At 42.0% G+C, this 16,944-nt stretch overlaps 1 protein-coding gene across 2 annotated transcripts in view; it reads left to right on the top strand.

Moving 5' to 3' along the window:
• Positions 1–8: 8 nt before the first annotated feature.
• Positions 9–16,944, top strand: part of adcy9b (adenylate cyclase 9b) — a 168,578-nt gene continuing 151,642 nt past the window's right edge. For both annotated transcript variants that reach the window (XM_078558788.1, XM_078558787.1), the window contains exon 1: positions 9–1,868. In XM_078558788.1, the coding sequence (XP_078414914.1) occupies positions 155–1,868 (1,714 nt within the window). In that variant the 5' untranslated portion in view covers positions 9–154. The remainder of the gene's footprint in view (positions 1,869–16,944) is intronic.

Raw genomic sequence — 16,944 nt, 5'->3', positions numbered from 1 at the left:
CTCCCCTTTTCCCCTCAGTCCCGGCCGCGGCGGAAATGGTGGATGGAGCGAGTGAGCGGCCGTACACTACACAGCACAACACGGCGACAGCGTTAGCGGCGGGGCGCCGATTCCGGCTCCCACCACACTCCCCGGCAGGTCGCGGACACTCTACATGGCGGCCCAGCAGCTGCGCGGCACTGAGGTTTACTGCGACGCCAGCGGGGACTGCAACCATGTCGCTGTCAAGATCAAGAGCCACAACAACCAGCAGCAGCAGGAGGAGGAGGCGGCGGCGGCTCCTCAGCCCCAGCATCAAGGCCCCGGGCCCACCAAGTACAGCATCTCGTCCAGCTGCAGCTCCGGGGAATCTGTCAAGCGAGCGGCCCGCAGTCCGCGGCGTCGCCGCCGCAAGTTCCCTCAGCTCTTCGAGCGGGCGTCGGGTAAGTGGTGGGACCCCGCCTTCGACTCGCGGAACCTGGAGGACGCGTGCCTGGAACGCTGCTTCCCGCAGACCCAGCGCCGCTTCAGGTACGCGCTGCTCTACCTCATGGTGGCCGCGCTGCTCTGGGCCATTTACTTCGGCTGCAGCGTGAGGGAGGTGGACCAGGCTCTGGGGGTCGCTTTCCTGGCGCCCACCCTGCTTTTCATGCTGTGCTGTGCTGGCCTCTTGGCGGTCACCTTCAGCGGACTCTACTCCCACCACTACGTCCGAATCTCCCTGCTCTTCACGCTGCTGGTCTTTGCCCTTTCGCTGGCCACCCGCTTCCAGGCCGGCAGAAGCAGCAGCCTGGGCTGTACCGGGAACGACAGCCACGGCGGTTCTCTCTGCTGGAATTACTTGTCGCCGGTCGGGAGTTTCTCCATTTGCGTGGAGGTGCTGCTGCTGCTGTACACCGTCATGCCGCTGCCCCTCTACCTCTGCTTTCTCTTCGGCGTCTCTTATTCGCTGCTCTTCGAAGTGTTGGGCTATCACCTGGGCAGCGCCGAGTGGCCCCAGCCGTCGGACTCCGGCCAGCATCTGCTACTGGAGGCTCTGGCCAAGCTTTTCCTACACGTCTGTGTCCACGCCGTGGGCATCCACCTCTTCACCATGTCGCAGGTACGCTCCCGCACCACTTTCCTGAAGGTGGGCCAGTCTATCATGCACGGCAAGGACCTAGAAGTGGAGAAAGCTCTGAAGGAGCGCATGATCCACTCGGTCATGCCCAGGATGGTGGCGGACGAGCTGATGAAGCAGGGGGACGATGAGAGCGAGAACTCTTTCAAGCGCTACTCCACCTCCAGCCCCAAGAGCAAGAAGAAGAAAACTTCCATCCAGAGAGCGCACATCATCTTCAGACCCTTCACCATGCAGCGCATGGAGCCCGTCAGCATCCTGTTCGCGGACATTGTGGGCTTCACCAAGATGAGCGCCAACAAATCCGCCCACCTGCTGGTCGGCCTCCTCAACGACCTTTTCGGACGCTTCGACCGTCTCTGTGAAGGTACCGGATGCGAGAAGATCAGCACCTTGGGTGACTGCTACTACTGTGTGGCCGGCTGCCCCGTGCCCCGCTCCGACCACGCGTACTGTTGTATTGAGATGGGACTGGGAATGATCCAGGCCATCGAACAGTTCTGCCAGGAGAAAAAAGAAATGGTTAACATGAGGGTGGGGGTACACACGGGTACTGTTCTATGCGGCATTTTGGGAATGAAACGCTTCAAGTTTGACGTTTGGTCCAACGATGTGAACTTGGCCAATTTGATGGAACAGCTCGGGGTGGCCGGAAAGGTCCACCTTTCCGAAGTTACGGCCAAGTACTTGGATGAACGGTACCAGAAGGAGGATGGGAAAGTGATGGAGAGGGTTGGCACCCAGAGTGTGGTGGCTGATCAGCTGAAAGGTAATTAATTCATTTCTATATCATATAGTACTCGATGGAATGTTAGGTCACTGACCCTGAGCCAAGCTGACAATGGATTATCTTTTATAAATCGTTTGAGGTTTTATTGATGTAACATAAAACTTAAGCAGCTAAAAGGTTGTTTTTTCATTAGCAATGTGTCTATAATTATCATTAGGTGTTTGCCACTTTGACGACTTTGTGCTCTCCCTAAAAGGCGTGCCCCTCCGCGTTCATGAAGTTGCAGTGCATTTCCTCTAAATTTTTGGGGCATCAAGTAAAGGATTTTTAAAAATTGATTTATTTGTTTATAAGCAGACAACATTCTTATCACTGGACTGGCATTTAATGAGTCTGTGAAATTTTCAATATTTGACCAGCAGTGTAATTAAAGATTTTGTATTTCCAAAAGTAGGTGGTTGCTGGAGAGATCCTTTTTGCTACAATAAAATCTTTATTATCTGGCATGTGTGTGGGATGGGCAGTGATGGTTAATTAAAAATGCTGGGTAACGGCGAGTTCTATTTACCAATGGAATTCAGTGCAATATTTGTAGCATGAGCAAGTACATGAGGTAAAGAACAGTATTTTTATATTCCTAAACTTCAACAGTACTTTACCCACATACTTTACTATTTTATACTTTGTTTTAAAGGGTCTGGATAACTTTGTAATTGTTTCTGGTTGGTAAAGTGATGATTCGTCAGAAATTCCGGTTAGTAGAGAGTTCTGGTGGTAAGAGTGCAGGATAACAGTTTACTGTATTTAGCACTAGAGTGAAATACTGGAGGTGGCGGAAAGAATTTGAGATAGAAATTAAGAGAATTTTGCAAGTAGCATATTTGTTGTGTGCACTTTTTCCATAGTGTATTGTTACCAATGCACCAAGCCCAGTAGTGAGAGTAGTTAGGTGAGTGATTCTGTCTTTACCGGAAACTATCACTGAACCTGAGATGGGTCAAAAAGATGAGCACTTTGGGTTATTAAATTAAGCTCTAAAGGAGGCAGCAATATAAGGGTTAAGCACTGTACATTCTTTCACCCAGGAGAAGATCTGTTCAAAGTTGGAGCCTTTAATGAGGTCTGAACAAAAATGTCAATCAAAGAACAAATTTATCTTTGGAAAAAATACTGATTAGTTTTGTAATCTGTCATTCATGTACTGGAACATCTAATGTTCAGATCAGAGAAACAAAGTTTCAAGTTGTAATTTTTTTTTGGTAATGTATGAAGAGCTAATTCTGAAGAAATTGTAAACAAGCACTTTGTATGATTCACTGTAAAAATATTTTCAGTTACACTGCCAGCCATCGTTGAAAAATTAAACTTTCCTTCGATCTGTTGTGAAATACAAGGATTACAGAACCAGTGCATCAGCTAGCTCAAGACTCTGGACTGTAGAAGTCAGGTTTTATTCCAGACTTTCTTAGGATTTTGTAGGAAGGAAAGAAAGTATCCAGAAATAGCCCTTTGTGCTTCAAAGATATTATTGGGAAAGAAACATTTCTGCACGAAAAGTTTTACAAAACTGCAGGTTAGTAAGTAAACTGTCAATGCCAAACTTTGTATCTGACATACATCTGTTGCATGATGTTTTTGCTGGTTTGAGCCATGCATCATGTACACCTCCAGGGACCTAATAAAGAACTAGGGAACCTTCAAAGATTTGGTTGGGTTACCAATAGTTTTTTTTGAAGGACAATTTAATATGCACTAACCTTTAGGAAGCTAGGCCTCCATGGCTATTCTGACTGGCTTAGAATTCATAACCTAACTTGACTGTTTTTTTTTGAAACAGACAGGCAACACAGACAAGGTTAGCTTTTCCCTTTGGGCCCTGACAATGATTGGTTATTGAGCTGTTAATCAAAGTTATTGTATTGAATGAGAAATTGCTCACTGCCACCCCTGCCTTCCAACAACCATCCACCCCCACCACCAAATGGTATGTGGAAGCTATGTGACTACATAATCCCTTAAACCAAATATGCTTAAAAAAAATTCTGATATTACAGGTGCAAATCTTGCTAAGCGCTAGATTTGCTATTGTCATCTCCTGATCTTGTATCTGAGAGTAAGTTATTTTGTTTACCGTTTCTTTTCCAACTCATTCTGGATAAACATGTCTGTTGCTGTGAGTTAACTGTGAATTACATTTAACTTTCATATTATAAATTTAAACCAAAATCCCCTCTATAGGCAATCTAGGTTAAAATTTTGTTACAGCCTGATTAGCACATCACACTCATTATACAGGTAATGTTTTATCAGTGTGATGCTTTAATACTATAAAATCTACAGAATTTGTTCATGTTAGTTTAGTCTATTCTTGTTACATTACTCAAGAACTTCATCCCTGAAGTCTCTAAAGCAATGTGTCTGAGCAACACTTTTTTAAAATCAATTTTTCCTAAGCTTTAATCCATTGCTTTATTTGCAATTCATTGCTGTGTTGATAGTATTTTCATTTAATTTTTTCAACCTTGCGAATTATATGAAGAAATTGCTATAGAAAGAATTGTTTAGAAAGTAGCGATGAAGCAGCATGGAAACTATAATATCTAGATGTATGAAATCTAATTGGCTTAAAATTTATAACTGTATGCCAAATGAATGTGCCACATCATCCTGTAATTGAAGTGTAACATTTTTACATGCTTCATAGTTACATCTGGGACAGCTTTAGAAAATGCTAATGAATATTGTCATATATTCATTTGTAATCAGCACCTATCCATATTTTTCCTACAACCCCAAGAAAGTGCACATTAGTTGTACTCGATTCTATGGCTAATACTATTAAGTGCTAAAGCACATTTGGGTATTTGAATATTTTTTTTAATACACGATTCCATAACATTATTTGAAGAAAAGCAGTATTCTTCTGGTGTCTTGTTCACCACTGATCTCTCAGCAACATCACCAAACCAGATTAAAGGGTTGCAGGGTCTTGCTCTGCCCAACATTACTTTGTTTGACTGTGTATCAACAACAACCTTTACAAGCCCTTTTTAACTCCAAGGGATGTCTAAAAAGCACTTTGCAGCCAACTAAATTATTTTGAAGTGCAATCTCAGTTCATATACAGTGCAGTGAATTTATGCACAGCAAGATTCCATTAAAAACAAGATGAATGTCTAGCTGATCTGTTCTGGAGGCTTTAGTTGAGGATTAAAGATTTGTCAGGTGGTCTCATTCAAAAGACCTCTGACAATGCAGCACTACCACTGAGCTGCAGTGAAGTCCAGAGCTGGCACCCACAACATTTTAACTTAGCTGTCAAAAGTAGCATCCGAGAATGTTTGAAATGATTTCACTTGCTTGAATATCAGACGAAGAGCTGTGGTTACTATATGCAACAGTAAATATATGACATGAGTCAGACTACTGGTTTGAAAGTTTGACTGTTTTGATGCTGGAAACAGTGTCTTACATCCATTATAAATAAGTAGTTTTCTATTCTATTGTCCTTGAGCTAACGCAATAGATTATGCACAGTGCAGCTTTACTCTGATAGCACACAGTTGAACAGCATTCCCAAGTTCAATGTAATCAGTCTTGTTTCTGCCAATTAAATATTGGAAAGACTGAAGCCATTGTTTTTGGTCCTCGCTCCAAATTTCATTCCTTAGTTACCGACACCCTCTTTCCTTGGCAACTGTCGGAGACTAAACCAGGCTGTTTGCAACTTTGTCATATTTGACATTGACCACATATTTGCACCATCACGAAGACTGCTTATTTCCATCATCCGTAACATTGCCCGATTTCACCCTGTCTCAGTTCATCTGAAACCCTCATTTGTACTCTTGTTACCTTTGGACTTGACCAATTCAGCGCATGGTGTCTCTCATTCTATCCTCCTCAAACTTGTGGCCATCTAAAACTATGCTGCCCTTGCCCTAAGTCGAAGCAAGTTCCATTCATCTGTCACCCCTGCTCCCCCGCCCCGTTCAATTGCTTAGGCCCTAGGTGCTGAAATTCCCAAACTACATCCCACTTTCCTCCTTTAATGCACTCCTAAAAACCTATCTGTTTGACCAAGCTTCTGGTTATCTGACCTCTTCTCTCCTATGTGGCTTGGTGTTATTTTTTTGTTCTGCAGTGCTACCATGGAGCAACTTGGGTCATTTGTTATGTTTAAAATGCTATTGGTGGGATTTTCTATAACTGGTTTAAAATGGGAATTATGAACTTGCCTATTCATTTACTGGCCTTGCTCTGGTTCAAGTCAGTTTATACTTGTGATGTTATCCATTTCTGTCCCTCAGAAATTGGGTTTGTGTGTCTGCATATGTCTGATCATTTGACTCTGGCATGTGCTTGTAAAGACCAGAATATTTTCTTATCTGTGCAACACATGCAAATGAGGAAGACAAAAGAGGAAACAAAAACAAAAATAGCTGGAAAAACTCAGCAGGTCTGACAGCATCTATGGAGAGGAATACAGTTAACGTTGCGAGTCCATATTACTCTTCATCAGAACTAAAGAAAAATAGAAATGAGGTGAAATATAAGCTGTTTGAGGGGGGTGGGACAGGTAGAGCTGTATAGAGGAGCAGTGATAGGTGGAGGCAAAGACGAGATTGCCAAAAATGTCATAGACAGAAGGACAAAGGGGTGTTGGCAGTGGTGATATTAGCTAAAGGATGTGCTAATGGTGACATTAAGGGTAGAAAGCAGGACGAGCAAGTGACAGATGGCCCAAGTGGGGTAGGGGGGAAGGGATCGAAATAGGCTAAAAGGTGGAGATAAAACGGTGGATGGAAATAAATTTAAAAATAACAATAAAAAATGGTGGGAAAGAAAATATACTTAAAAAAATATATGCATTATTAGAAAAATGGGGGAAAGGAAAGGGGGTGGGGATGGAGGAGAGAGTTCATGAGCTGAAATTGTTGAACTCAATGTTAAGTCTGGAAGGCCGTAAAGTGCCCAATCGGAAGATGAGGTGCTGTTCCTCCAGTTTGCGTTGAGCTTCACTGGAACATTGCAGCAGGCCAAGGATGGGCATGAGAGCAGACAAAAGAGGAGTTTTGTTAACCTTTTAATTAAATTCAGCAGCACTGTACAAGTTACCATGAGTGTTGTCTCTAGACTTTCCCTTGGTTTATTAGCCAAGGTCTCTGAATTATTCATCCTGGAACATAAAACCACAGAGCAGTTACAGCACAGAAGGAGGCCATTTTGCTCATTGTGTCTGTGCTTGGTCTCCGAAGGAGCAATTTACCTAGTGCCACTCCCCTGCCTTCTCCCTTTAGCCCTGCACATTCATTTTTTTCAGATGATCCAGTTCCCTCTTAAATTCCTTGATTGAATCTGCCTTCATCACACTCCCAGGCAGTGCATTCCAGATCCCAACCACTCGCTGCATGAAATCATTTTTTACCTCGTGTCTCCATAGCTGCTTTTGCCAATTACCTTAAATCTGTCCATCTGTGGAACATAACCACTACCATATTCTACAAAGAACTGTGGCATGAAAAGAGAAGGCTGTTCCAGTGGGCAGGTTCTCTGGATATAATGTACTCCTGAAATAACCTTCACTTTAATTTCGATTGAAGCCTGTTTTGTTAATCGAGAAGGAGACAAAGAAATGGTATCCTTTATATACTTTATATTTTCACAAGTGCAAGACCATACATGACAGGAAATTTACCATTCCAAACAATGCAGTGTTCTGTGTTATGTCACATCACAGCCCAGTATTCTGCACCATATCATTGACTTGTGATTTCAAAAGAATTAGATGGCTATAAAAATTCCACTATATGCCTGAGGATTATGATCCGAAATTCAAAATCTGAATTTAGAAGAACAACTGTTTCAGTTTGGCTCTGGTGGTTCAGGATGTCACCTAAAACTCTCAACCTCAATAGACTGATTTTAGCCAGCTGCCAACCCCCATGTTCCCTCCACATAATTAACACTTGCAATTATGCACATTATCCCATCACAACTTCCTTGAATATCCAGTCTGTTAGCCGTAAGTGAGTGAAATGAATTGTTGCACGTCAAGGTTGCCAAGTCCCGTCTCATCAGCCCAGAGGGAACAGCCAGCTGGTTCTTCACAATAGTATCATTTCTGACAGTTTCGGAGGCACGTTACTGGAAGGTTCCTTGGGGCCATTGTTGTCAAAACTCAAAGCACAAATAGAAGAGATTGCAGTGAGTTCACTCATTGGGTTAAGTTTTAGAATCCAATGTCACATTTGGGTACAGAAACAAAGATGTAAAGCGGAACTATTTGAGGAAATATAAGCAAGCGCAAGCTTGTGAATGAAAACTTCTCAAAATGATTACTCCCGTAATCTGTCATTGCTATGCAAATGTTGCAGAATCTAAGTGGGGAGAGGAAGGATATTACATTTGCTAGCCTCTTATACTTGTCCCTTCTATTTTAATGACAAGGGTTGAGGGACTTCAGTTATATGGAGAGATTAGAGAAGCTGGAGTTCTCTTTAGCGTAGAGAAGATTGAAGGGATGAGGTGTTCAGAATTGATAGAGTAAGGAGGTACTGTTTGCAGCGCAGAGTGTGTTGTAAACCAAAGGATTCAGATTTAAAGTAGTTGTCAATAGAACCAGAGGGAAGATGAGAACATGTTTTTGCGTAATGAGTTGTTGCAATCTGGAGTGCATTGCCTGAAAAGGTGATGGAAGCAGATTCAATAGCAACTTTCAAAAGGGGGCAGATTATATATCTGTGCTAACCAGCAATGTGTTTCAGCATAGTTTCCAGGTAACAACCAACATTTCAGACAGCACCTACCGCAGAATGTCCTTAAATTGACAGGGAAAAGTAAACATCTACCCTACAGTCAGCAGAGAATGTAAATCTGTTTACTGATAGGACATCATAATAGATTAACCCACTGTCCTTTCATCGGATAATTTAGTTCAAAGGTAACCCTGTGTAGTGGGAAAACATCTGTACCCATTTAGTTGTAAGGACTTTATGTCAAATGTGTGTTTAGATAGTTTCAGCATTGCTGCATGTTAATCTATAACACTTTATCTTGCCCAAAGCTCTTAAGGACAACTGTTGGGCTCGTCACACCAGTGCCACGGGAATGAAAGCACACAGCACCAATGGCTCTTAACGTTACAATATCGGGTTTACCTAGCAATGGGGCAACAGCACTAAAAACAATCCTACTCACCTCAAACCCACAGAATGTACACAGGCCTCACCTCCAAACAACAGATTTAACTGATATTTGGTGAAGTGCTTGGGCTTTAAGCCAGATTGCTGGCATACGCAGACTACTTGTGACCCATGGATCAGGGCTATTGGGGGTAGCAGTTGCATAGGCAGAATTTTCTTTTCCTAGTTGTGGTTTGAATAGGTGCTTTCCAGACCGAGAAACTTTTTCCAAAGAGGAATTTCACAATATGGTTCAAATAGAATTATGATTTACTTTCATTAATCTAACAATTAAAGATGAAAAGAAAAATCAGTTTTGCAAACAAAAACTCTATAAAACAGGAATTCCAAGCATCAGTTATAGTCTATAAATATCTCTGCTGTTATTTGTTGTAATATCTGAATGAAGATTTAGAAATGCAAGCCTGACTAAGTGGCTTTTCACTTGTGGAACTGACTAGCTCTTCCTGTGGAACTGGCTACCTGCTGAGGCCCTCATCCATGCTTTTGTTACCTCTGTACTTGACTATGCCAGTGCTCTCCTGGCTTCAACACTACACACAAACTTATCCAAAACTGTGCTTGTATACTAAATCGCACAAAATCTCATTCGTTCATTAGCCCTGTGCTTGCTGACCTACGTTGCTATCAGTTCAGCAACACATTAATTTTTAACTTCTTATCCTTGATTTCAAATTCCTCTATTGCCTTGTCTCTCCATATCTCTATAACTTCCTCAAGTCCTACCACCCTCTAAGATTTTTGCAATTCCTCAATTCTAGTTTTTTGCACATCCTCTATTTTCATTGCTCCATTGTTGATGGCCATACCTCTAACTGCCAAGGCCCCAAATTCTGGAACTGCCTCCCTAAAACACTCTGCCTCTCAACTCCCTGTCCTTCTACCTCTCTCCTAATTAAGATGCACCTTAAAATCTACTCCTTGACCAAACTTTTGATCACCTCTCCTACTATCTCCTTATGTGGCTTGGTGTCAAACTCAGCTTGATGATGCTTCTGGGAAGCACCTTGGTCACTCTGTTAACGTCACTATATAAATGCAAGTTGTCAGCAGAACATCAGGTATTTCAATGCTCTTAGAACTGATATGAAGCATGTTCTGTCTAAAGGAATGGCCTTTTAATTAGAAGAAAAATATCCAAGGGTTGGCAGGAGGAAATTTGAATACTCTGAATGTATACCCCTTCTACATACTGCAGGAGTTCCTCAGGATAGTGTCCTAGGCACAACCACCTTCAGCTGCTTCATCAATGATCTTCCCTCCATTGTAAGGTCAGAAGTGGGGATGTTTGCTGATGATTGCACAATGTTCAGCACCATTTGCGACGACTTAGATACTGAAGCAGTCTGTGTCCTTACGCAGCAAGACCTGGACAAAATTCAAGCTTGGACTGACAACTGGCAAGTAACATTTGTGCCACACAAGTGCCAAGCAATAACCATCTCCAACAAGAGAGAACCTAACCATCGACCCATGACATTCAATGGCATTATCATCTTTGAACACCCACAATCAACATCATGTGGATTATCATTGATGAGAAACTGAACTAGACTAGCTATATAAATACTGTGGCTACAAGTGCAGGTCAGAGGTTCGGAATCTTGTGGCGAGAAACTCACCACCTGACTCCCCAAAGCCGTCCACCATCTACAAGGCACAATTCAGGAGTGTGATCGAATACTTCCCACTTGCCTGGATGAATGCATTTCCAACAACGCTCAGGAAGCTTGACATCATCCAGGAATAAGCAACCTGCTTGACTGGCACCCCATCCACATATTCACTCCCTCCACCACCAACGTACAGTGGCAGCAGTGTGTACCATCTACAAGATCCACTGCAGGAACTCACCAAGGTTCCTTAGGTACACAACTGTTACCACATAGAAGGACAAGGGCAGCAGACACATGGGAACACCACCACCTGGAAGTTCCCTTCCAAGCCACACAGCATCCTTACTTGGAAATATATCGCCATTCCTTCACTGTCACAGGGTCAAAATCTAGGAACTTTGTCCCTAACAGCACTGTGGGTGTACCTACACCACATGGCCTGCATCGGTTCAAGAATGCAGCTCACCACCACCTCAAGGACAATTAGGGATGGGCAATAAATGTTGGCCTAGCCAGTGATGCCCACATCCCATGAATGAATATATAAAAAAAAAAAGATTTCCTTCCCTTAAGGATGTTAGCGAATTGGATGTGTTATGATGATGCAGTGGTTTCATGGTCATTAAATTCTATATGTTCCAGGAGAAACTCAAGTATTGCTAACTGCACAAAATAATTTTGCCCAAGCTTGCCTAAACCAACAGATCAAGTCAACCTCTGGGGCCTTGTATGTACCCTTCTTGGGATACAGAGGAATGAACATGGCATTTTCAAAGTGAGGCATTAAATACTTTGTGTTTTGTTAATCTTTGGTTACAAAAATTCCTTAACAATAACAAACATGCACCTTGGAGATACAATACTAGATTTACAAGCATTACTGAGGAACACAAACTCAATTGTTCAAAACTTGGAAAGAGACTATCCAGCCTCTTCCTAGGACCTTCGTTGTTGGGTTGCTTTGCCAGGAATGTATGGGGGGATTGGGGAAGAAAAGTGATGCTAGAGGAGAAAAAAAATTAGAATGCGGATTATCATCTTTTGCAGAGGGTTCTAATCAGCTCCCCAAACTAAAAATAATAAAGAATAAAAGTGATCAATATGAATATGTAGCAATTCAGGCAACTGCATTCTTTACAGGAAACGTGCAATGATGTCTATCCAGAAGTTCTCAAACAGAATGAGCATTTTCAGTGAAGGATTTGAGAAATACAGTATATTTCATGGCCACCTAACATGCGTCATGCTTACAACATTGCACATCTGACAATCACTGATGACAGTTTCACCCCTCTTTTGAAGATATTGCTGCTGATAGCAGGTAAGGTTGCAAGAGTGAAGCAGCATCGTACCACTGCTCCTGAAGCACAGGCAGTACAGAAGTCATGCTCTTGTCAACCTCTCCTTCTTTATCCGATACTTATCCCTGTTGATCAATCGATTGTCAATTCAGAAGCTGCTCCATATCGTGGTGGTACTGTCAGAACCTAGTGTAAATTAACATGCTAATCTCCAGGTAATCAGGTCAGCAAGATACAAAGACCACATTTTACATGACGCCTTTTACAACCTCTTCCAAACCCCTATATAGCGAATAAAATATTTAAAAAATATAGTCACTTGTAGGAAACATGGCTAATTTGCGCATAGCTAGCTCCCACTAACAGCAAATGTAATAATGACCAGATAATCTGTTTTTAATGATGTTGGTTGAGGGATAAACATTGACCAGGATTCCCCTGCTCTTCAAAATCTTTTACTTTTACCTGAGAGGGCAGGTGGCATTTCTGACAATGCAGCACCACCTCAGTGCTGCACTGGAATGTCAGCCTCGATTTTTGTGCTCAAGTCCAAGAGTGGGACTTGGATTCAGGCAAGAATGCTACCAACTGTGCCATGGCTTATAGTCAAAGGAGTTCAAGCTTTGGGTTCAACAGATATAGTATAGTTTACCTGGACTCTGAACTTCACCAGCCTCAAACAGCAGTGTCTACCACAATCCATTAGCCATTCTACCAAACTGCAGGCTCCTAAATTAGAAATCAGAGTCAAACCCCAGTTTTAGCTGACTGTTATACTCAAGAATTCCCAGTAAAACATTGTGCAGTGGGTTTGGTGAAATGTTTGTATCAAAGAAATTTTCCCCTCAAGTTTTGCGCACCCCATTACAAGACAAGTTATCAACACAACTGTAAGTTAAACTAGGCCAGAGCAGTTAGTTCTAGCTACTCCAACCAACAACAGAAACAAAGGGGGAGGATTCACAAAACAAATGATGGATGCATTTAGGCCTAAAATATCCTTAATTCTAGTTGAATGTGTTGTTGCTTTGGGTAATCTGGAATGCACTACCTGAGAGGATGGTGGGGGCAGATTCAATAGTAACTTTCAAAAGGGAATTGGATAAATACTTAAAATAGAAAAATTGCAGGGTTATGTTAAAGTTCAGGATGAGTATGAATAATTGGTAGCTCTTTCAGGGAGCTGAAACAAGCACAGTGGCTGAGTTTCCTTTCGTGTCTAATTCTCTGATTTAAAGAGCACTACCTGAATAGGCCAGTCTGTAGAAATTATTTAAACTGCCTCTGTTTTCTTCCAGCGCACACCATAACTCCTCTTGCCTAATGAGTAGTACATTTGATCTAGAAAACAAAAGTAATCATTCATGAATGCTGTGGCCTTGTTAGCCATTTTGCAAAGTCATTTGTTTTGGCTTTATTGAAGCCCTAGTGACATGACAGTATTTGTGTAGTTGTGGGTATATGAAGTTTAATGTCATGCCTGCATGAACTGTGAAAGTATCCACCAATAGAATTCTAGACCTTTCCCTTTCCATGTCTTGGAAGTGTGTATTGAGCTGATAACAGAATGAAGTACTTGCATTTACGGGTCAACCACTGGTGGTGGGAGTAATTTGAAGTGATGAATTAAGTTCTTCCACAAGAAGCAGATTGGCACAGCATTAAAGTGAATTGGCTTAAGGAGGATGTTTTGTAGAGGAAATTGGTACCATAATCCAAAGAACATGAATTCAACTCACACTATGGCAGCTTGAGCATTTGAATTTAGCTTGAATTTGCAAATTAAAAGCCACTATCAGTAAGTAACCATGAAGCTGTTGGAGTTTTGTAAAAACCCAACTGTATCACTAATGTCACTTAGGGAAGGAAACCTGCTGTGGGTCTGGCCTTTTTGTGCCTCCAGGCAAGTAATGGAGTTATTATATCATGACTGATTGATTTTGTATCATTGAATGGTGGAACAAGCTTGAAGGACTGAATGGCCTACTTCCTGTCCTATGTTCCCATTCTCAGAAGAACATGGTTGTCCCCTGAAGTGGCCTAGCAAACCACTCGGTTGTATCAAACTGCTACTTTGGGAAAACCAAAGATAAATAATAGTAATAAATAGCAGTAAACCACTTCCAAAGAATGAATAACAATGATCTCCTACTACTTTAAAACATAATGTCCAAAATATGCATGGATAGGATTGACTGCAAATTTTTACTGTTTCTGAATAAATCTGTACTGTTTTGCTATGCTCTGTCAGTTGGTGAAATTGGTGGAAGTGATGGTGAAGTGATGAAAATCGGGCATGCGCAAGAGAATAAAATTAGAGAAGCGCAGAGATCTTAAAGTAGAAGCTTTCCTATAATGACACTCTTGCATTCAGAGGCAATCCTGCAGCTTAACGGGACATAAATTGAACATGTTTATATAGTAACATTTTTCAACTGTTACTTGAGTACTGCTACCTTTGCCAATGACTGTGGAAGTCTATACATCTGTGGCAGAAACACTACTATGTGGATATATATAAGTGGCCTTGAACACATCAGCCACTTGACTTGCCAATAGCCAAAAAGTGACAGCCGTTATCTCTGATATGCAATTGTAGGTTTATAAAATGTCTAGAACATTTTGGTAAGTGCTTACTCCTTCCCTATTAAATAGACACAACAGAGGGTAATTGTGATCTGTATAGTTTTCAGTAATGCCTATGATCTTGTAGTTGCAAAGGCTGAACTGTTAGCTGTTGCTCTCTGGCTAGAGACCAGCCAGTGTAAATGTTCAATTTTTAAAATGGTGCAAAACATTTTTCCAGTTGGAAGTATGCCACTTTATATTTACAAGCTAATAAGTCTTTTGTATTACAGCATGTTTACGTGTCCTCCTGATAAGTATGACACTTAACAGGAGTATGCTGTAAGGGCAGTATTTTTGCACCTGTTAATGTTTGTGGCAGTAACACTTGACAGAATACAGAGCCATTAATGACCTCACAATGCAAATGTCTTTGACACTAGGTTAATTAGTGCTGCTATTTAAATGTTTTGAGCCATACATAATTTTTAAAAATTAAAATAGGTGTTATTTTAATTGCTGTAATGTTTATTAAAATAAAAGATTACTTTTTTAAAGTCTTTGGGATGCACAGAACATGTTTCTTTGTGGTCCTTTTTATACTAGAACACTAAAGTACATGAAGCAGCATTGGTGTCTTTGGAGACATTGGAATTTTTGCCTGTTTTCTCCATCCTCCTGACAGTGTAAGTGTGTGTATGAGTCAGGTAAACCATTGAATTGCAGTGATTTGCATTTATGTAACTAATTAAACAGAATAAAAGGTGGCTGGATTAATTCTTTCAATCAGGTGCTTGTTCCCATGTGCAGTGCACACACAAGTCCTTGATACTTGGCATCTCTCTGGAGAGACTGCCTTTATTTAACTTTTAAACATTAGAGTGACAAACTATTCCAATGTGAGGGCCTTGAGGCAGAGTCAAATCCCATGATCACTGTGTGTCTACACACAATACACCTCAGGAAAAGGTGTTTTAGCGAGTGAGCAGGAGCCCTAGTTAATCTCTTAAAAAATTTCCCCCTTCCTAGCCCATGAGTTTTGAGGTCAGTTGTAATGCTGCAAATGGCAGCTTAGCTAACTTTAGCACAGAATAGGGACCCATAGGTCTGTATGCCTCAGTACTTTACTGTGTGGTTCCCTGCCTATTTTGGTTTTTTAGTTACCAAGTAAGCTTGATGATTGTTTTTTTTTCAGATGATATGCCTACACATACCCATCTCCAAAAGATGTAGCTAGGGATCTCCCTGGTGACTTAGTTCTGCCTTGTGCTGCTACATCATCTAGAAGCGAAATGATCGACACAAAGTGATGAAGGTTCCATTACCTCTTTTCCAGTAAATTAAACCTCAAAGTCTCATAATGCAGAACTTGCAATGAGACTGACTTTTATTCTTTCATGGGTTGTGGGTTTCATTGGTAAGGCCAGAATTTGTTTCTTGCCCCCAGTGGCCCTCGAGAAGGTGGTGGTGAGCCACCTTGAACTGCTGCAGTCCACCTGGTGCAGATACACCTTGTTGCTGCTGGGAAGAGAATTCCTGAATTTTGATCTCACTACAGTGAGTGAACAGTGATATAGTTCAAGTCAGGATAGTGAGAGACTTGGAGAGGAATTTGCAAGCTGTGGTTTTCCATTGTGTCTGCTGCCCTTGCCCTTCTAGGTGGTAAAGGTTGTGGGTTTGGAAGGTGATGTTGAAGGAGCCTAGGTGAGCTGCTGCAGTGTATTTTGTATATAATGTACACTGCTGCCACTGTGCATTGGTGTTGGAGGGAGTGAATGTTTAAGTTGGTGGATGGGTTGCTAATCAAGTGGCTACATTGTCCTGGATGATGTCAAGCTTCTTGAGTGTTGTTTCAGCTGCACTCATTCAGGCAAGTGGAGAGTATTCCATCACACTCCTGACTTGTGCCTTGTAGAAGGTAGACAGGCTTTGGAAAGTTAGGAGATGAGTTATTTGCCTCAGTTCCCAGCCTGTGACCAGCTCTTGTAGCCACAGTCTTTATATGGCTGGTCCAATTCGGTTTCTGGCCAGTGGTAAGCCACAGGATGTTGATAATGGGGGATTCAATGATAGTAACGCCATTGAATGTCAAGGGACGATGGCTAGATTCTCTCTTGTTGGAGATGGTCATTGCTTGGCACTTGTGTGATGTGCATGTTACTGCTTACTTATCAGCCCAAGCCTGAATGTTGTCCAGGTCTTGCTATATTATATATTGGCACAGACTGACTGCTTCAATGTCTGAGGAGTTTGAATAGTTGCACACATTTTGCAATCATCAGCAAATGTCCCCACTTCTGACCTTATAATGGAGGAAAGGCCATTGATGAAGTAGCTCAAGGTGGCTGGGCCTAGAATACTACCCTGAAGAACTCCTGCAGCGATGTCCTGGGATTGAGATGATTGACCTCCAACAAACACAGCTATC

The sequence above is a fragment of the Cetorhinus maximus genome, chromosome 15, assembly GCF_964194155.1.
Source record: "Cetorhinus maximus chromosome 15, sCetMax3.hap1.1, whole genome shotgun sequence".
NCBI lineage: Eukaryota > Metazoa > Chordata > Chondrichthyes > Lamniformes > Cetorhinidae > Cetorhinus > Cetorhinus maximus.
This window is presented reverse-complemented; position numbering and strand designations above follow the sequence as displayed.